General features: G+C 42.8%; 1 protein-coding gene across 1 annotated transcript in view; it reads right to left on the reverse strand.

Moving 5' to 3' along the window:
* TIGIT (T cell immunoreceptor with Ig and ITIM domains) overlaps positions 1–6,868 on the reverse strand; it is a 41,108-nt gene extending 34,240 nt beyond the window's left edge. Inside the window, exons 1-3 of the mRNA XM_002758793.6 lie at positions 6,744–6,868; positions 4,991–5,320; positions 1,509–1,615 (exon numbers count right to left, since the gene is read on the reverse strand). Coding sequence (XP_002758839.5) covers positions 1,509–1,615; positions 4,991–5,320; positions 6,744–6,804 — 498 coding nt within the window. The 5' untranslated portion in view covers positions 6,805–6,868. The remainder of the gene's footprint in view (positions 1–1,508; positions 1,616–4,990; positions 5,321–6,743) is intronic.
* Between the last annotated feature and the right edge of the window lie 15,708 nt (positions 6,869–22,576).

The following is a 22,576-nucleotide window of genomic DNA, read 5'->3' on the forward strand; positions in this document are numbered from 1 at the left end:
GGAGGGAAAGTGGGTTAGGATCTTGGGAGGAGGGTCTAGGATAAAGGTAGAAATTACAAACTTGTGTTTTCCAAAATGTTTATGTGGTGACTTGAATTAAGGTGACCTGGGCTGAGCTGACTTAAAGGACCCAAGAGATCAGACAAAACTAGGGGTGGAAACCCTTTCACTCCTCCCGATCAATACCAGCAGCTGATTTCACTGATATAAATTCTAATTTATACACAAATTTCACTGATGTAATTCATTATTTATAGAGATTTTACATGAAATATGCCACTTGTTCATCATAACTCTATGATATAGAGCAAGCAAAATGATAATACAGCTATGGTTCTAATGTGTCCCCCAAAAATCCTCGTGTTGGAAACTTGTAATAGTATTAAGTGGTAATGCTTTTAAGAGGTGATTAGACCGCGAGGGATCTGCCCTGAGGAAGGGATTAACGTCATTATCTCAGGAGTGGGTTAGGTATCATGGGAGTAAGTTCCTAATTAAAAGGATGAGTTTGGCCCCATTTCTCTCTCTGTCTCTCACATGCACTCACTCATTGCATGATGCCTTCTGCCACAGGATGAACCTTGCCAAATCCACCATGCTCTGGACTTCCCAGCCTCCAGAACCACGAGCCAAATAAACTTCTTTTCTTTATAAATTTCCCAATATATTGTATTCTGTTACAGTAGCAGATAATAGACCAAGACAAATCCCCATTTTATATGTAAGGAAATGAAGACCTTGCAAGATTAAGTAACTTTCCTAAAAGCATACAGTCAGTGTCAAAACTGGAAACTAAATCTTTCAATTCCCCGTTCATTACTCTTTCAGCCATAGAAGCTCTTAAGCTAAAGTAACAGAGGATTTACAACCTGCTACTCTTGCAATGCACATTTTACCACCAATTTTTTTTTTTTTTTTTTTTTTTTTGGGAAGGAATCTTGCTCTGTTGCCCAGGCTGGAGTGCAGTCATAGGTCACTGCAGCCTTGAACTCCTAGACTCAAGTGATCCTTCTGCCACAGTCTCTCAAATTGATGGAACTACAGGTGTGAGCCGCAGCCCCTGGCCTAACCTTACATTTTTGGAGTGTTTATTTCTCATTCTACAGGCATGCTGGGTAAACAAGCACTACCAAAGAGTTGTAAAAATCAAAAGAGCTAACGTGCAGAAAGCTCTAGCAGATACAGATGCCCACAATGCATCAAAATCATAGTAGATAAATTCTGCTCTCAAAGCAGTGGCTTAAGGGATAAGCAGAAACCAGGAGTTACAGATGACAGCAAGATGGGTAGGAAACAAGTCCAGCAGTCCAGGGGCTCCCACCCTTTGAGAGAAACAGGGGAGAGCATAAATAACTGCACTAACAGGCCGAACAGGTGCAAGGAAAAAGGCAGAGAGGACTGGGAAAGATCATATCTGGGTCTCTCGCTGAGCAGAAAGAGAGCCTGGAAGGACCAGGGTGGCAGGGGTAGGGGCGCCCATGGCTGAGATGTGCAGCCAGAGCCATTACCTTTCTAACCAACACGACCACCCCGATGACTGCTGTGCAGATGACCACCAGCATCGCAGCCGTGGCTCCAAGCAATAGAATCTGGAACCTGGCACTGTGCTCAGCCACTAGAGGGAGAACAAAACAGAGGTGAGTGATAGAAGCCAGAAGTGAAGCTGATTTCCCCAGGGCAGCCTGAGCTTCATGGCAGAAAGGTGGGGATTGGCCAGGCCCTTTGTGTAATCACAGGACTGGAGCCTTTAAGTCCAACACTTGAGCAGACTATCCATCAGGCCCAGCATGAAATCAATGACTAATCTTTTGATCAGTGGAGTACCTTGTATATTTGACAGCAGCGCAGGTCATTTTAACACTCTTCCTCTATCTGACAAAATCATTTTCAGTAATCATGAAATGAAACAAATAATATGTCCAGAAAAAAACTCAGAAAGTGAATATTTTCTTTTATTAAACTTCAAATATGAAATCATATCAATAAAAAATATTTAAATCAAAATTAAAATAAAGTTAATATTAAATTACAAAAGTGAAAAAAGCATGCAACCTTTTACCTTAAGCCTATAACAATTATTTCCTGCTAGGCTGTGAAACCCTCTAGGGTATGAGGCTCTGGAGTCTTATCCTTTGCTGTTTTCTCAGCATCTGACACATAGTGAATGCTCAATAATTATTTGTGGCATAAGTGAAATCATGAACTAGTGAATTTCATTAAAAGATAACATGTAAGTGGAAGGAAGAAGATGCAGGAGGGGAGTTTTGAGGAGATGAGTAGGTTCTGACCCAGGAAGAGTGTGAGAAAAAGAACACCATCACCTTATGCACACTGTGCTGTAGGTGGGTTTCCCGGCTCCCCCAGGAACTCGGGCAGGACTCAGGTATCCAGGAGAGTCTTGAAAGGAAAAGGGGGCAGCAGAAGTCTGACACCTCGTCCCTCTAACTAAGGGCATGTGTTGCTAAAAGGTGGCTTAGGAATCCAATCCATAATAAGACAAGGGTGGTGCCTGCAGAATTCAAATTCCCTACAACATGTTCCTCCTGCCTTGAGGGACTCAGTCACAGCAGGCCAGGATGGCTCCTGGTTAGCCACAGCATACAGTTAGCTCCAGAGGAAAGAGGGCATATGGAAGGCAAAAGGGTCAGTGGAGGACACACTGCAGGGATAGCTGCAGAGGGCTATCCATAAAACCAGGAAAGGATGTATAATCAGTTTGGGGGCAGAGCCAGATTGGAACCAGGGTTAGGCCTGGATTCTCTTACATCTTGGGGATAGATGAAGATAAGATGGGGCTAAAAGCATGTTGAGGTTTAGGGAAGATTAATATAATGCGTTTGGTTAGATTTAAGGATACGTTAGAGATACAATTAGGACCAGAGTGGAATTTGGGATATTAGAAATATCAATTTCGTTAAAAATTTTTGGTTTGAAATAAAAGCACCAATGTCTCCATTCACAGTTATGGTCATAGAACAGAGACGTCAAGATCTTTGAAACAGAGGCAATCCTGAGTAAGTGTGACATCACTACGTGCAGGGTGGGGAAGGGGCGGACTCTGTATAAGGGTTACTTAAACCTTCTACCTGTTAACCAGGTTAACTTTGGGGTTAAGTACAATTTTAGCATTAAGATTAGAAATAGTTTAAATATTACAGATAGTATTAGGATAGGGGCTTGGACTAAGGTTTGAGATCAGGTTCAAAAAGAAGCCAGGGTTGGCGCTAATACAAGTAATTAAGGAGAGTTAGCATTCCACATAAGCAACTGACCGCTGGGGAAACAAGAGGGAAGAGCCAAGCGACCAGTGGTGCTCCCTGGAGTCTGCAATGGCAAAGGGGTGGAACATACAGGCTTTGTGGGGAGGCTGCGCAGGGGTTTCCAATAGAGCATCTTCTGATCTCTCTCCCCAGGGGTCCAGGTGCCACAGAGAAGAAATTTGCACCTTCATTTCCCCCAGGTTCATGCTGGGGAATAGCCGTGCCACTGTGGCCTTGGGGAGGAGTGTGCATGTCAAGGAGCACCGATCCATGAATGGCCTGGTGGGGACATTAGCAACCAGACATAGCTCCCATCTGGTCTTCAGTTGCTGGGACCACCGCCCCACAGGGGCCTTCTGCCCGAGCTCCCTCCCTGTTCCTGGTCCTGCTGTCTGGCGATGGGTCGTCTGGCACATGACACTGGGGTAAAGAGCCCAGAATAGTCAAGGCCATCACTTCGGTTACTTTGCCTGAATCCAGGTCCCCTGACCTGCTTATTGTCCCAGGCCTCTTCTAACCACAAACCAATAAATAGCATAAAAACTGGCCCTTCTTAAGTTAAGCTTATTACATGTCTAGCACTGTTGCAAGACCTTACTTGTATCACTCATGAAATTATTCACCACATTTTGTCAACAAGAAAACTGAGAAAAAAGTACATAATTTACCCAGATTTCATATGGTCAACAAGGATAGTCAACCCCAGAGAGTGGGAACCAGAAGAAGTAACATTTGAAAGGCAACTTTAAGGTAACCTTTATCTTCTCAGTTTACACATATTTTGCAAATCATATGACTTAATCTCCACACAAGCAGTAAACAGGAGTTGGGAGGATGCAGTTTAGTAGCATAAGAACATCTGTGTTAAAATCAGCTCTACCACTCTGAGCAACTCCAAGCCCCAGCTTCTGCCTGCATCAAACAAGTGGGAATCATATTAATAGTTAAGACTTACGTAGTGCTGACCATGTTCCCAGCATTGTTTTAAGGACATTTTCTTGTAGTCGGGAACTCGATCCTACATTAGTATCATATAAGATCTTACATTCATCCTCATTTCATAGATGAGAAAACTGATACACAGAAGCTAAGAAATCCTGTCTGAGGGCAATGGCAGAGCCAGGATTTGCACCCAGCCTGTCTGGTGTCGGAGTCTGAGCTTTTATCCATGGTGCTACACACTGTCTCACAGATAGGATAAGAATCCTTTTCTAACCTCTGGGAATTGGTTTAAGTGTGCAGGTGGATAATGAATATGAAGGCATTTTGGAAACTTGGAAATAACACACAAATGTTAATTATTGGAAAATTAAACTTAGCACTGGCTGTGCTTTGTTTTTAACCAGCTCTAATCCTTACACATTTAGAGGTTCATTCTAATTTGCACAATTGATACTAAATAAGTGGGAACTTTTGCATATGACCTCATCAACTGGTCTTCCTAGGAAATATAGGTAAGATGTGCTTCTTATGTAAGAACAGTGGTTCTCAGTATTGGCTGCCCATTAGAATTACCTGGAAATGCTTTTAGAACCTACCCCTTCTTAGCTCTGCCGTTAGGGATTCTGATTGAACTCTGGGTAGGGCCTTAGCATCAGTATGATTTAAAATCTCTTTCGATGATTCAAATGTGATCCTGAATTGAGAAGCCCTGCAGCTCAGTGTTTCGGGATTGCATTTTCTACGCTAGAGGGAGAGGTTTATCCACCAACTTCCTCCAGCAGGAATACCTGAGCTTTCTCGGACCTCCAGGAAGATTCTCCCGGTGTAAGTCCCATCAGGGTAGGTGTGATAGATGCAGAAGTACTCCCCAGTATCGTTCATGGTCAGCAACTGAAGGGTGAGGCCCAGGCCAGGGCCTGGGGCCACTCGATCCCTGAAGTCTGGGAAGATGTGCCACCCCAAGTCAGCATCACAAATGGCTAGAAGCTGGTCCTGCTGCTTCCAGTTGACCTGGGTCACTTGTGCCGTGGTGGAGGAGAGGTGACATTGTAAGATGACAGAGCCACCTTTCTCTGCAGAAATGTTCCCCATTGTTGCTATGGCGCCTGTCATCATTCCTATGGAAGAGGACAAAGCACATATGAGTCCTGGGCCGCAGCTGGCCTTCAGCCTTCCTAGAAAAACTCTAAGGGGCTTTGAGGCCACAGCTGGCTTTTGGAATGGCAGCTTCTCCAGTCCATCCTGTTGCTCCACATACAGACTGTCATCATTTCCCTTTTCTTCCACTTCAAGAGACGCTCCTCTCCAAGCCTGTTATTCAAGGCTCCCAGTCCCTGTCAGGCTCTCTTTCCAGTCTTCTCGCCCTTCTCCAAACTTCTCTACTTCAGCCCAGCCCAGCCCATCTCCTCCCCGCCCACTGCCCTATGCTTCCAGAGACTACCTCTGCCCCTCTTTACGCCCCACCCACAGGAAGGCTCGTCAAGGCTGCACTCCCTCCTCGCCTCCTAGAAGACCCCAGCCCATTTCCATCTCCCTTTCCCCTTCACACTTACAGCCTGTATTGTATAATTAGCACCTTACTAAATGCCTGGCTTACGACTACACAACTTAGCACGTTGCCCCCTCAGCAAATTCTGCCATGTAGCTTCATGGCTAGCTTATTATTTTCATAGGCTCATTTAATCTACCTGCTTAGAATATAAGCCCTTGTCAGCCGACACTGCCTCTTCTGTTTTTGTTTTATTTTGTTTTGTTTTTATGTGTTTTTCTGCAGCCTAGTTCTGTGCTGGATGCATTATCCTTTGAAATAAAACCGTGCTGTTTGGTTGATTGTCACTTGGGGTGCCTGGAAAAACCTTCAGGAAAGCTAAGAAATCCAATAGAAAAGGAAGCTTAGCAGGAAACCCTGCTTCTCCCAGACATAACCACCCTATCAGCACTTAGCCTCTCCCCAGCAACCCTGGGCACATCTCCAGCCTCACACAGTTCAGAAAGCAACATCAAAACTACTTGATACCACAGTTTTTAAATATTTGTGTTCCCCTCCCTCAGAAATAGTTGACTCAGATTTTTAATAGAGAAGAAATACATTTAACAAAAACCTGGTCTCTAGTGGTAGAATCTCTGGAATCTGTGAAAAACATTTTCAATTCACAGAGAACTTACAGTGTTTTCCTAGAAAGTTCCTCAAAGGCAACAGAAAAGAAGCTGAAGCAGAAATGAGCTTCTAAAAGCTAACTGGCAATGCTTCCTGCCCAGCCCTTCTTCTTTCCCTGCTCCCTTCTCGTGCTAACCAGTCAGGCTTCCCCAACCCCAAGAGTCTACAATGTCCTTCATCTGTCACCAAAAACAGAGCCATATCTCACTCTCAGAGATTGTCCTTTCTTATGTGAGAGTACACAGGACTCTAAACACTGCGTTTCTTTCCCTTGAGTTGCTGTGGCATGCATTTGGAGTCTTCCCTACGTAAGCACCCCGGTCTCCATACCAAGCTCAGCCTTGTATTCCCCCTCCACTGCTCTGCTGGGTTTCAGGCCTTACCTGAGGTGAGGGGAGCCTGCCTCAGCCCCTGGGCCCAGATCAGGAGGAGACACCACCGCATACTTCTGCCCAGAGGGCCTAGGAAGCAGATGTGGCCTCTTCTGCCACAGGAACTAGCCAACTGCAGATAAGACAGTAAAACTGAGCCTATGAGAAACAAAGGTCTCGGAAAAACCAAGTTGGGCAAAAACCATGTTAAAAACACATAAAGTTCTCAACACATACACAAACTTCATAGGGTGAGCCACAAGAAAGGCCACGAAGGAAACATTTAAAAATAAACAAAAAATTGTGGTTAGAGGTACACTCGTCTTTGGGTGGTAATTAGTCAAGCTATTGTTTTTAAGTTCTGTCTTAATGTACTTTTCTAAAAATCAGCCTTTATCCAAAGAGCTCAAGGGCATCTGTGTAATGCCCAAGATTCTGAAGAACCTGCTACTGATGAAGAACTGTTGGCTGGGCTCCCCTGGCATCCTCCTGAGGAATGTGCAATGACAAGAGAAACTTAAAATTGTAGAGACTTACAGGCCAGGGACTGCACTTGAAATCTAACGAAGAAGTGAACAAGAAGCGTTTACTTGGGGGATGATACATGGATGGGACAAAGGTATTGGACAAACACAGAAACTTTCCCTTGAAGGAGATCTCCTCAAATTTTACTTCTTTGGTATTATCTGGACTGAGGCTTCGTTGAATTCTGGTTTAGTTTCTCTGATTCAATAGAATCAGAGGAGACTAGAGGAGGGAGCTTTCCTGTGCAGAACGACCCCATGAGAGTTGGAAATGCAGAGAAGGGTGAGCCCCTGGGGGTGACCCAGGAGAGGGATTGGTTGACATTTGCCTGGAGTTCCCAGCCCATCACCAGGTCCTACTATGGACCCATCCTTCTTTCCTCCTCCGCTCCCTTCATTCATTTGAAAGTCCCCAAGTACCTACAAAGCACCAACTTCAACACTAGGCTCTGAAAATATGAGAGTAAATAATCACTGCCCTTGCCCTCAAAGAGTTACGAAGCTTGTTTCCTTTTGAACTCAGTCAGGAGACGGGGTAGAGGATCCACAGTCACCTGCCTCCCAGGCTCTCAGCGAAGTTACCTTGGGCATGCTCCATGTTGTACATCCTGAAAATCTGCTTCTGCACCCAGAGGCATCTGAAGCCTGGTGCCCTGCCCCTCCATTCCAGCCATGCTCCTCTAGCATTTCACACCATCCAGGCCCCTGCCCTCCTTCTCCCCTGCAAGGTCTTCTATATCATGTCAGCTTTCTCCCCTCCTTGGGTTCTGGCTATTCCCTACTCTATGACTTGTACATCCCTTATCCCCACCTACAGACCCTTAGACAATATATGCCTTACCGGTTCCTCCCTGTCTACCCAATTCAACCTGTCCTTCAAGCTCACATCAAGAGATCCTCCACCACCTTTCAACAGCCACAATTCCTACAGCTGAGAGAGCAATGATACCAAATGTGTCCAGGGGAAGGCGCCGAGGTTGAACTGGGGGGATGTTTCCCAAACTCACTAAGGCGGGGGAGCCAGGAGTGGCAGGGTCAAAAGCAGCTAGTGGGACTAGAGCACAGAAAGTGGTGGACACACGGATTTGGGCTATGAAAAAATGCACTGCCTGTGCTTCCATAATGGGTGGGAGCCAAAGAGGTGAGACCTGGCTTATGCAATGAGAAATCCAAAGAAACTTAGAGTTGGTTTTAAACAATTGTTAAATAATTTTTCTGTTTGTTGCTAAGTAACCAGACCAAAGAAGAGCATAGTCAAGTTCGTTTTGATCAATGATGCTCTTGATGGGGATGATTCACAGACTGGGTCCAAAGTCATCCTGTCTGGTGACCTTGGAAAACTTTCTCAACCTCCTGAAGCCTAAGTTTCCCCATCTGTGTATAGGAATAACAGTTCCTCTTTCACAGGGCTGTGAGGATTTAATGAACTGTGTAAAGCACTTACACAGTGCCTGCAACATCGGCAGGGGTTCAATATATCCACAATAGTATTGATAACAGTATTAATTTAGGAAGTGAAAATTGGATGACAATATCCTTATCTATATAACGTGTTTTGCCAAGAGTAAAATCCTAGTCTCCAGACGCCATCGCCAGGGTTCCACCCAACCTCTTCCTTCTGCCCTCCTTATCTGATAGAACAGGAGGACAGGATGTTTCTTCAGGAAAGTGGACACTTGCCAGCTAGACTCTAAGGCTGCCTTGGAGGAAAGCAAATGACAGAAGTCTCTCCCCAGGGAATCTACCCCAGACCCTCCAGAGCCTCCTGCAGAGACTCCACAGGGAATCTCGCTGGTTCCCACCCACTCAACACCAGCCCCCAGTGCCGGTAGCAGGCCTCTCTGAGAGCCTCCTGGGCCACCCTGAGCTTTTAGGGCCAGTCAACAGCCCCCGGTGTCATAGCAGGGACCTGTGAGGTCTGTCAGGTGTTGACTCACATTTCTATTTTAAAAGTGCTAAAATCAGTCACTGTGCTTTATTCTCCCCTGCCTTTTGGGGCTGTGAGTTGGACAAGCCTGGTTCACCCTGATGCAGCTAGGTGAGTACAGGTGCTGAGAAAGAACGTCACGTTTGCCTGTAAAAGAAATGCTGGCCTAAACTGTGAAACCCTCTTAAAGTCAATGCACAGCTCGGCCTCCCCAAGCCAGCCCTGCGCCCTGTGAAAGCCGCAGGCCAGCCGCACATGAGTCCACAGCCTCCAACCGCAGGCACGGTCCGGAAAACCTGTGGCCCGCAGCCCTGAGCGCAGCGGGGCTGGGAGTGGTGGTACCTTCCACAAGACCGGTGACTTGTACCCAGGAAACACGACCTCGGGTTCTCCCAGGGCACAGACCAATCTCCCAGCAGTGTCTTTCGGCTTCCGCTTCTCCAGAGTCTCCCCTCCTGGCTCAGACATGGTGGGGGATCTCCACGGCTGTCAAAGCTGTGTGATGCCCCCTGTCTCTGCCTCGAATCAAGGGCAACCTCCTGAAGCAGCTGGGGGTCCGTGCTGTCTCCTCCAAGCTCCCCCCTCCCCGTTCTGTAATGCAGCGCCTCCTGGTGGCAGGTTGTATTATGGCGGGGGGCGAGAAGGCCCGGCCTCCTGCCTTAGCTCTAAGGAGCAGTAGGGCTGAGGGAGCTCCGGAGCCCCTGACACAGAGAAGACAAGGGGACCTGGCCGCCCTGGGCACCAGGAAGAGCCCACCCTGAGTCCCATCACCCCCAACTGCCTGGCAGCCTTGGCCAAGCTTCCTCACAGTGGGGCGCTCTGAGCCACGTGGTTCCAAAGCCGCTTGTGGAGAGCTGCCTCAGAAAATCAGACTCCACGTGAAAGGACTGCCCATGATTTGAGGCTTATTAACAAGCCTGGGAGCCATTGGGCTTGGCTGACCCTGGCTTTCGGCAAACACAAATGAGGAGAATCTGGGGATGGGACCCCTGACTTCTGTTTGTCAAAGCTCCCTCCCGTGAGGTGACTCTGAGGATCTGTCTCCTCCGTCCTCCAAAGCTGCCAAGAAGTTCAACCGACCATGGGAAATTCCTTTTTCTTCCCAGCTGTGAAAATAGGACAGACACCCTTAGGATAGGTTGGAATGCGGAGTCAGAAGAAAGGTCTTTGGGAAGAGGCAGCTGATCCTCTCTGCTTAAGCCTCTCCTGCCGCCACTCTTCACAGCCCTCCTACCCACTCACATTGCTTTCCTCCTTCTCCTCCTCCATTCTAGACGGGATTAAACTATTGCATAATTAGAAAAATTAGTCAATTACCCTTGTTAAAGCATGGTAAGCCAGCCTTTATCCAGGACCATCACAATAGCTATAGGGACCAAGGCAATGGGATTTTGCAGTGATGGAGAGATTGGGCTCAATTCTGAATACAGCATGGGCAATGGGAATTTATCACCAAGAAGTAGGGTGGGGGTCAGTGGATAGAAAAGAGCTAAAAGGGAACAACACGGGTAAGGGAGATTCTGGCTAGACCGACCCTAATAGGATTCTTGCTAAAGACAGGCCAGGGTAGACCGGACATGACCTGAGAAATGGTGGAGGATGAGAAACCTAATAAGATATCAAGGGTGATCAGATATAGGGGCATACGGGTTCTTGCTTAACTGACTTATCCTTGTTCTTGGCTAAAACTGGATTTTACAAGGAATTACATGGATGGGTCTAGACGACGTTTCCGGAGGCTGGCAAAAGTTTGGTCAAGCGAAGAATCATTGTCACTCTCAATCCTTTATACTATCAATCCACCCCACCCCCATCTGCCTTGGGAAAGGTAGCCCCTACCCCTGGACACTTACTTCCTTCTTCCTCCTACCATCCAAGACAAGTGGAACTGGGATAGAAGTACTAGTCAACATATCATTCTAAGACTCCCTCAAGCATCAAGAGCTCCTCCTGCCCCCGGCAAAAAGAATGTCATACCTAGAAGATTTCACAAAGTGACTATAAAAAATTCTGAAGAGTAGATAATTTCAGTGTTACTTAAAATATACAGACAAATACAGACATAGAACATAGAGCCTTCCTAATGAATTTTATGATATGAATTCAAAATTGATATAAAAATGACTAAGATTGCACACAATTAAAGAATACCAGATTCGAATCTCACTTGAAAATATTGAGGAAAAAATTCTAAATAAAATATTGTTACATAAAGTCCAATAATATATTTAAAAAAATACATACACCAGGTTGAGTTTATTACAGGGTAGTAAGAAGGATATAATACTGCAAAATCCATTAATAATAAATATAAGGTCTATATTTTTCAAAACCTGTAATCATTTCCTTGATTCTGATAAGCAATCTGAAAAAATTAATCCCCATGATTTTTTGTTGTTGTTGTTATTTTGTTTTTTGAGATGGAGTTTCGCTCTTGTTGCCCAGGCTGGAGTGCAATGGTGCAGTCTTGGCTCACTGCAACCTCCATCTCCTTGCTCCAAGCAATTCTCCTACCTCAGCCTCCCATGTAGTTGGGATTACAGGCATGCACCATCACACCCGGCTAATTTTTTGTATTTAGTGGAGATGGGGTTTCACCATATTGGTCAGGCTGGTCTCAAACTCCTGACCTCAGGTGATCCACCTGCCTTGTGCTGAGATCCCAAAGTACTGGGATTACAGACGCGATCCACTATACTCAGTCTGACCAATTTTTTTTTAATTCAGTAAGAGAAGAATCTGTAAATTATTTTTTCACACAATTGTACACACACGCACATGTAAAATTAGCCCCAAACTAGCATCTCTTTTGATGGAGAAATGCTAGAGGGGGGTTTTCCCCCTACTAGGTCAGGAATAAGACAAGAATAACCATTATTACTCTGACTCGTTAACAACTTACTGGAAATATTAGCCAATTTAATTAAGAGAAGCATTTAGAGGTATAATAATTAGAAATAAGAAGATAAAACTATTTCTCATTATAGATGATTATATATGTGCAGAAAACCCAAAGGAATCAATGGGGAAAATATCATAAACAATAAAAAAAATCTGAAAGTTAGCAAGATATAAAACTCATACACATAAACGGTCTTTCTATATTCATAGCAATAATTAATCAGAAAGTGTTTTGAAAGACAGCCTCCATCTATAATTCCAGCAAAAAAAGACTGAATACTTAGGAATAAGTTTAATAAGAAATGTACAAAAGCCATAAGAAGAAAATTTTAATGAATCAGCTATCTTTTACATGTTTAAGTGAAATTCTACAAATACTAAAACACGACATAAGTGGATTCCTTTAAAAATCTGGAGGTAGAGTCTTTTAACTGTCACTCAAAATCTAGAATCAATAAATAAAATTTGGTGGTGAATTTGATTACATGAAGTTTTTTTTAAAGGTTGCATTCATATAACATTATAAAAGTCAAAAGACAAGTGACGAACTAGAAAAACAAATTTGGAACTTATTTCACAGCCAAATGATTAATCTGTTTAACATAAATAGTTCCTGGAAATCAAGAAGAAAAAGACCAACAATTCTGAACATATCAAAAGACCTGAACTGTGAGGTAACAGAAAACAAAATACAAATGTTCCTTAAACAAATGGAAAGCTCCTCGACTACAGTCATAGAGAGATGAGCATCAAGACTACACCATGATACCTTCCCACCAAACAGGCAAAAATCAAAATTTTGACAATATATTCTATTGGTAAGGCTGTAGATAAACAAATACTGCCGTATATTGTTGTTAGGAATGCAAAATGATACAACTCCTTGGAGGAGAATGTGTCAATATCTATCAAAATCACAGCTGTGTTTATTCTTTGGCCCAGAAATCCAACTTCTAGAAATCTAAGGATATAACTGCACCAATGCAACATGACACATGCACATAGTTATTCATGAGGCATATGTGTACTAGAAAAACAAAGGAAAAAGCTCAAATGTTTGACAATAGAGGAATGGCTCAATAAACTGTGGTACTTCCACATGATGAAGAATTAGGTATCCATAAAAATGATGAAGATGATCTCAATGCATTTGTATGAAATGATCCCTGGAAGATATTGTTAAGTGAAATAACAAGATGCTGAAAAGTGGGTATAGTACGCTACCTTTGTGGGAAAGAATGAAGGGGCGTAAGACTATCACTACAAATTTGCCTGTATTTGTAATAAGAAAAACTGTAAGAATTAACCAGAAATTAATTTTAATAATTGGTTACATTTAGGTAGAAGGCAAGCAGGTGAGGAGGTGACTGGAAAAGAAGAGAAACTTCTTAAGCATAGATTTTAATTTCTAAAATGTGATGGTTTTACATATTTTTTAAAAATACGTATTGCTATGGTCTGAATGTGTTCCTCTAAAATTCATATACTGAAATCTGATTCTCAATGTGATCACATTAAGAGTTGTGGCCTTTGGGAAAGTGATTTAGCAATGAGAGCAGAGCCCTCATGAATAGAATTAGTGCCCTTATTAAAGAGACCTCAAGAATCTTGTTAGCCCCTTCCACCATGTGAAAACACAGCTAAAAGGTACAATCCATGAGGAACAAGCCCCTGTCAGGCACTCTGCTGGTGGCTTGATCTTGGACTTGTCAACCTCCAGAACCATGAGCAATAAAATTCTGTTGTTTGTAAATTATCCAATCTAAGATATTTTGTTATAGCAGTCAAAATGGACTGAGATGTGTGTGTGTGTGTGTGTGTGTGTGTGTGTAGTATAATAAAGGAAAAAAGTAATTATATATAAAATTAATAACAATCCTACAGAAAAAAATTATGTCAACTGAGTGTAAATGTATTCCCTTGGTGGGTTATAATCTAGGATAAAGAATAAAAATATATAAAATCAATTCACTCAGTTGTATTGTTATTTTGAAATAACATAAACAATACAACAAATAATTATATTAATGTTAGAAACCAAGCTTTTCAGCGTGAAAGAAAATAGATATTTGAAGTATAAACTCAAAAAAGTAAAACTGTCTGTAATGTTAAATTGAACCTGAACTGTTACTACAAAGCCATGATTTTAAAGAATACATAGACAGGCACTTTTCGTTTTGCTGCTCTTCACTTTATTGTACTTTGCGGATATTGCATTTTTTACAATGGAAAGTTTGTGGCCTCGCTGCATAGAGGAAGTTAATCAGCATTATTTTTCCCACAGCAGGTGCTCACTTCATGTCTCTGTGTCACATTTTGTTAAGTTTCACAATATTTCAAACTTATAATGAATTTTTGTACCTGTCAAGGTTATCTGTAATCAGTGATCTTTGACATTACTATTCTGATTGTTTTGGGGTGCCACAAACCAGGCCCATAAAAGAGAGCAAACTTAACAGAAGTGTGTGTTCTGACTTTTTCGCCAACTGGCCATTTCCCCATCTCTCTCCTTCTCCTCAAGCCTCCCTCTGTCCTGACACAACAATATTAAGATTAGGTCAATTAATAATCCTACAATGGCCTCTAAATGCTCAAGCGGCAAGAAGAGCCACGTATCTCTCACGTTAAATCGAAAGTTAGGTATGATTGAGCTTAGTGAAGAAGGCGCATTGAAAGTTAAGATGAGCTGAAAGCTAGGCCTCTTGTACCAGTTAGCCAAGTTGTGAAAGCAAAGAAAAAGTTCTTGAAGGAAACTGAAAGTGTTATCCCAGTAAATTAACCTACAAATGATAAGAAAGTGAAACAGCCTGGTGAACTATGGAGAAAGTTTTAGGGGTCTGAATAGAGCTGATCAAACAAGCTACAAAATATCCCTCCCATTAAGAATAATAGAATAAAATATCCCAGCCTAAAATATCAAAGCAACCACGTTTTCTACCTTTTACCTTCACCTCTCACTTCTTGTGCCCATCCCCTTCTCTCTCTCTCTCTCTCTCACACACACATACACACACGCACACATACACACACACACACACACACACATACCTCCTGAATCATCCAGTTTGAGTTTCTTAGAACTAATTCTCTTTCCTTTTACCCTAAAACAATGATCTCCGTATCTTTTTTCTTTTTAGTTCACACTTCAAAAGTAAAAAAATAAAACAGACTTGTTAAATATGTATATTTATATGAAGTATATATGTATATGACTATAATAATATATTTTATACATTATAAAACAAAAACTAAGAATATAAAAAATAAGATATTGGGTAAAAAATTGTTAAATAAAAACATGAGGAATCATCTTTATGCATCCACATGATTCATATTGTGCAAATTACTTCAGGGACATTAGCTTTGAAGGAATCAAGAAATTGCAGGGTCAAGCAAGGCACAGTGGCTCATGCCTGTAATCCCAATACTTTGGGAGGCTGAGGCAGGTGGATCACCAGGAGTTCAAGACCAGCCTGGCCAACGTGGTGAAACCCCTCTACTAAAAATACAAAAATTAGCTGGGCGTAGTAGCGAGCGCCTGTAATCCCAGCTACTCGGGGGGCTGAGGGAGAAGAATAGCTTGAACCCAGGTGGCAGAATTTGCAGTGAGCTGAGAGCACGCCATTGCACTCCAGCCTGGGCAACAAGAGCGAAACTTCATCTTCAAAAAAAAAAAAAAAGAAAGAAAGAAATTGCAGGGTCATGTTTCCATTACAAGTTTCTAGACCTACTACGCAGGCAGCACCAGAGATACAGGTGTCCTCTGACTAGGCATCCAAGTAAATGTTTAACAACCAAATCACTGAGAAAAATCCCCAGCTTGAAACATTAGTGAATGTTAGTGGCTGCTTTCAAGCTGCCAACCTGATGCTGCTGAACTTGGGAAGAGATGTGCACGACCATCTCTCACAAGCCAGCCAAGTCAGTTCCTGCACTGGATTCTTGTGCCCACACTTTCTTGATTAAGGCCAATTTTTCAGTTAATTCCCTTTCTTCTAAGGAAATGATCTTCTACAGTTCCCTAAAAGAAAGGAAATTAACTGAAAAATTGGCCTTAATTTAAGCATTTTCTAATTAACTCGTTCTTTTTAAATTTCTCAAAGCCCCTCCTATGGAGGTGGTGGTGGATTCTTAGTGTCTCTGGCTTCAGCAGCGGTCTCCAGGTCTAACAGAACAGCTGGCCAGGCCTGGGAGTCAGATGTTCACCTGGGATTTGTCCACCTGTGGGGAGAGATGGGGAGAGAAGTGGTGACAGCAATGCCTTAAAAATCCTCACCACCTGGCCCTGTGTCAACCGCAGGGGCTAATGCAAATACACCCAACCTATACAAAGCGGAGCTGGGATTTAGGTCCCTCCAAAGCCCAGGCTCTTTAGCTCCAGCAGCATCTGCCTACCTACCTACCTCTTCCCATCCTGACATGGAAATCCCAACCCTGACAGTAGTGAGTATGTAGGAGCTCTCTAATTTTTAGAGCTAAGTCAAAGTAAAAAAACATTAGTTAACATGACCAGTTACTAACGTGAATTGAGCAATTGCTAGGTACTAGGCCCAGTTCTAAGTGCTTTGTAAATATATACTATGACCATTCCCCTTTCGCAGATGAGGAAATGGGTTTGGAAAGGTTAGACAACTTGCTCTAGGTGACAGAGCTAGTGAGAGGCAAAATTTGGATCTGAATCTACTTAGGCTGACTCTAGAACCTGCGTTCTGTGTGTCTCATGTTCTACTGTCTGTCTCTACTATCTGATGTCCTCAGGGTGTCAGGTGGGCTCTGTCAGGAAACCCCAGAGAATTGTGTCCCTGGCCTCAAGATGCTTCCGAAAAGTGTACAGGCTTCTTAGGAAGACAGGACTAATGCAAATGAAGTAATTAGAAAATCTTAGCAGACAGCCTGTAATTAGCTGTAATGTAATATCCCCCACGGCTAAGAAAAGTGCTTCCTAGTGAAAGCCATGAGACCTAACCCCTGCCTCCAGAGCTATAATCACTCTTCTAGAAAATCAGAATCTAGGTCAGACAGGGCCCTCAGCATGCAATCTGGTACTGCAATTCTCTCTCCCAAGGAATCCACCCCTTGACCAAATGGCATATCCATAAAATAGCTATATAAAATGCATCATATGCACAGTTTTTTTCCTACTAATGAAAAAATATTTTTAAACCTCTGTTTAAAAAGTCCTGGTTCTCAAGTACCAAAAAGCCCTAAGGGCGGGCTCTTGTCTTTCACCCCCTTCTCTGTTGAATGGTATCACTTCTTTGAGTTTGCCCACTACAGTCCATTCTAATCCAACAAGATGATGGAAAACTGGATCCACAGAGCAAGAGACACTTCTAAATTCCAAACTTGTTCCCATTCCTATCTTGTGGAACAAACTACCCAAAAACATAGTGACTTAAAACAGTAACCGTTTCATTTTTTATTATTTTACGGAATTCCTTTGAGTGACAAGTTCTTAGCTGGGTGAGTGTATTAGTTTGCTAGGTCTGTGTAACAAAGTACTACAGGTTACAAGGTAAAGTAACATAAACAACAGAAATACTTTTTTTTATAGTTCTGGAGACCAGAAGTCCAAGACCAAATTGGCAGCAGGGTTGATTTCTTCTGAGGCCTCTCTCCTTGGCTTGTAGGTGGCCACTTTTCCATGGGTCTGCACGTGCCCTCTGTGTGTGTCTGTGTCCTAACTTCCTCTTCTTACAAGGACACCAGTCATATTGGATTTAGGCCTACCCATGTGACCTAATTTTACCTTAATAACCTCCTTAAAACTCTATCTCCAAATAGTCACATTCTCAGGTGTTAGGGACTAGGATTGCAACCTGTGAATTTTGGGAAGACACAGTTTGGCCCATAACAGTGAGTTTTTTGCTCCTTGTGGCATGCACTGATGTCATTCAGCTCAGCTGGCAGATAGGCTAGTCTGGAGGGTCCAAAATGGCTTCAGTCACATCCGCAGCTTGGTGGGGATGGCTGGATTACAAACAGGCACCACCATGCCCAGCTAATTTTTTTGCTATTTTTAGTAGAGACAGGGTTTCACCATGGTGGTCAGGCTGGTCTTGAACTCCTGATCTCAGGTGATCCACCTCAGCCTCCCAAAGTGCTGAGATTACAGGTGTAAGTCACTAAACCTGGCCATGGGTAATTTATTTGTAAATACAAGTTTGAATGGCTCATGTTTCCACAAGCTGTACAGGAAACATGGCAGCATCTGTTTCTGGGGAGGTATCAGGGAGCTTTTACTCATGGCAGAAGGCAAAGCTGGGGCAGGCATCTTCACGTGACCTCAACAGGAGAAAGAGAGAGCGAGAGGGGAGGCGTCACACACTTTTAAACAACCAGATCTTGTGAAAAGCCTATCATGAGAATAGCACCAAAGGGATGGTGCTAAACCATTCATGAGGGATCCACTCCCATGATCCAATCACCTCTCCCTAGGCCCCTCCTCCAACCTTGGGGATTACAATTGAACATGAGATAAGGGTGAGGACATAGATCCAAGCCATATCATTCTGCCCCTGGCTCTTCCCAATAATCTTATGTCCTCACATTGCAAAATACAATCTTCCCTTCTCAACAGTCCCCAAAGTCTTAACTCATTTCAGCATTAATTCAAAAGTCCAAAGTCTTATCTGAGACAAGGCTAGTCCCTTCTGCCTAAGAACCTGTAAAATCAAAAATAAGTTAGTTACTTCCAAGATACAAGTATTGGGTAAGAACTCTCATTACAAAAGGGAGGAAATTGGTCAAAAGAAAGGGCATATAGGCTCCATGCAAGTCTGAAACCCAGCAGGACAGTCACAAAGTCTTAAAGCTCCAATATAATCTCCACTGACTCCTGTGTCACTTCCAGGGCACACTGATGCAAGGATGGGTTCCTGAGGACTTGGGCAGCTCTGCCATTAGGATTTTTCTTTTGTACCACATGGCCAGGCTGCAAATTTTCCAAACTTTTACACTCTGCATCCCTTTTAAATATAAGTTCCAGTTTCGGGTATTTTCTTTGCTCACATGTATGAGTTTAAGCTGTTAGAAGCAGCCAGATTATTTACTGAACACTTTGCTGCATAGATATTTCTTCTGCTAAATACCCTAAATCATCACTCTCAAGTTCAAAGTTCCACAGATTCCCTAGAACAGGAACACAATGCTGCCAGGTTCTTTGCTAATGCATAACAAATATGACCTTTGTTCAAGTTCCCCAAAAGTTCCTCATTTCTGTCTGAAATGTTCTCAGTCTGGATATCATTGTCCATATCACTATCAGCATTTTGATCACAACAACTTAAAAAGTCTCTAGAAAGTTCCAAATTTTTTCTCATCTTCCTGTCTTCTTCTGGGCCCTCCACACTCCTCCAACCTCTGTCCATTACCCAGTCCCAAAGTCACTTCCACAGTTTCAGGTATCTTTATAGCAATGCCCCACTCCTCAATACTAATTTTCTGTGTTAGTTAATTCTCATCCTGCTATAAAGAAATACCTGAGACTGGGTAATTCACAAACAAAAGAAGTTAAATTGGGTCATGGTTACACAGGCTGTATAGGAAGCCCAGCAGCATCTGCTTCTGGGGGAGGTATCAGAGAGCTTTTACTCATGTGTAAAGGCAGAGCCAGAGCAGATATCTTCACGTGGCCAGAGCAGGGGAAAGAAAGAGCAAGAGGGGAGGTGCCACACACTTCTAAACAAGTAGATCTCATGAGAACTGTATCAGGAGAACAGCACTAAAAAGGCAGTGCTAAGCCATGCATGAAGGATCTAACCCCATGATCCAATCACCTCCTACCACACCCCATCTCCAACACCGGGGATTACAGATGAACATGAGATTTGAGTGGGGACACAGGTCTAAACCATGTCAGTTGAGATAAATCAGGCTGTCTTATATAAGCCAAATTCCAGAAAACAGCACTACAGTAATCTGTCTTAACTCTACCTGAGATCAAAAGAGACTAAGATATCCCCCCAGATGAGTTCTGTTTATGTCCCTTGTGGTAGAATGGCCAAAAAGTCTTCAGAAGGACAGCTTAAGTTCTCAAATGGTAACAGCCACACCTGTCTAGACACTAATAGAACTGACCACTTTGAACAGCACCATGGAGGAGACGTCAATTGAATAAGAAAACAAGAGAAAGCTATGAAAAGGGCTAGGACATCCAGAATGGGAAGGCGTCGTTTGGGGTTCCATGTGGGCTGTATTGTTCCTTCTTCCACATCTCAGTCCATGCTCTATGGCTGGAGCAGCTTATTGGGAAGGTTGGAAATGAGAGGAGTTAGTTAGTTAATGAGCTCTTAAAGAGAGCATGATCATCTGTATCCAGATAATCAAAGACTGCTAAGACTGAACCTGACTTTTTAGCAAAGGACCTAAGAGTTTTGAGGTGGGGAATCCTAAGATATACTGAATTAAAATGAAACATGGTAGTTCATCTGAAATTTGCCCTTTAAATCTCAAATGGAAGTTATAAATGTAATGGTTCTTTGGATTCGCAAATTCTGCTTCTTACATGTTCTCTTTACTACTCCTCATGTACCCTGAGATTAATTTATCCTACCTAGACCTACACAGCCTCTCTCCTACAGTCTTACTGCATACTAACTAAGACCTAAACTATTAAGCCTTTAATAAATGTGGCAAGGAGAAAATTCCTAGATGTGGAAAATCTGGTCTTAACCCTCATTTTCCAGGTGAAGAAACTCAACGGTGAAGTGATTTTCCCAAGGTTATTCAACAAGTAAGTCCCATCTTAAGCCTAAGCTTCACTACTTTGAATTTACCAACCCGTCTAGATCAAGAAACAATAAATATTTCTCTGTTTCCTGTTTCTGAACCTTTTTAGTGAAATATTACAGCATGAGATGGTGACATTTCATAGCAACATTTGAATGATTTGCTATTAGTCTGGTAACGGAAAACATGCTAATGAATATGTATGTTTATATATATACATAATTGAAAAGTCAGCAACTTGTCAGCAAATAGTAGACAAGTAGAACAGATCTTTATGACTGGGAAACCTCCAGTCATAAAGAGCATTTTCTGAGTAAAATAGAAACTCATTCTTCCCCCACAGCAACCACCATGGGGAGAGAACTTCAGAATCCACCTGGAGACCCAAGAGACAGCTGTTGAGCTTTCCTGCGGTGGCTCCAGGACCCTAGGGCATCCGACATAAGCAGAAAAGGAAGAGCAGCTGGTCCTAAAAGTGTACCTGCAGTAACAATTTGCTTTTGCATTTGAAGTGGGCAGCTCCCTTACCAGGCAGAAGCAGAACTGACTCACACAAAGAAAGAGTTGGTTCACAAAAGAGATAATTAATAAATCAGCTTTGCTTGGTTTTGTGTTTTGATTGTTGTTTCTTGGGCTTAATACTGTTTGAAGGAATAAGCAATGGTGAAAGAATTCTATGTGGACAGGTCATTCTCATCTTCGGCCACACTTCTCTTCATTGGTTGAAGGGTATAAAACACTTTTTTCTGGGGGTTATAGAAGGAATCAAATTAGGCAGAACATGGATTTGCTTATTGGCCACATGCAAGGCACAGTGTTTCTTACTCTGAGAGATATAAAGATGAATTCAATGGAAATTCTGCTCTTAAGAACTTACAGTTTGATGAGAGAGTCAGGCTGCACAAATAATTTGCTGTATCACCAGAAAGAAAGTGAAAAATGATGGCATGAGATAAAAGATAGAGGACTAGGAAGATACAAGGAAGAATGTATTTCTAAAATAAAGAATCACAGCTAGGCACGATGGCTCATGCCTGTAATCCTAGCACTTTGGGAGGCTGAGGCAGGTGGATTACCTGAGGTCAGCAGTTCAAGACCATCCTGACCAATATGGTGAAACCCCGTCTCTACTAAAAATACAAAAATAGCTGGGAATGGTGGTGTGCACATGTAGTCCCAGCTATTCAGGAGGCTGAGACAGGATAATCACTTGAACCTAGGAGGTGGAGGTTGCAGTGAGCCAAGATCATACCACTGCACTCCAGCCTGGGCAACGGAGTGAGACTCCATATCAAAAAATAAAATAAAATAAAGAGAATCTGTGTTTTTAGAGGCAAGGACATTTTAGTTGGGCCTATCCTAATGACTTCATCATTTTAACTTGATCATCTGCAAAGATTCTATTTCCAAATAAGGTCACAAGCTCATGTACTGGAGGTTAGGACTTCATCTTTTTGGGGGGCTCAATTCAACCCAAAAAAGTAAGTATGTATATCTTGTAGAAATGTGACGTTATGTTCTAGAGGGATATAGTATTGGAGTCATAGGGTAAGGCCACAACTGTGTGAATGGCAGTGGATTCTCCACTAAAGGAAGGAGATAATACAGTGATTAGGCATCTTTGTAAAAGATGGAAACAGAAAATGGGGAATACAGGTCTGGATTGGGGTTAGTTCCTCTGTCTGGACTTTGACTTGGGTCTAGACACTGTGGAATTGAGGCATGTGTGAGGTGTTTCTGAGTGGTAGAGAAAACCTGGTGTC

Source organism: Callithrix jacchus, chromosome 15 (assembly GCF_049354715.1).
Source record: "Callithrix jacchus isolate 240 chromosome 15, calJac240_pri, whole genome shotgun sequence".
NCBI lineage: Eukaryota > Metazoa > Chordata > Mammalia > Primates > Cebidae > Callithrix > Callithrix jacchus.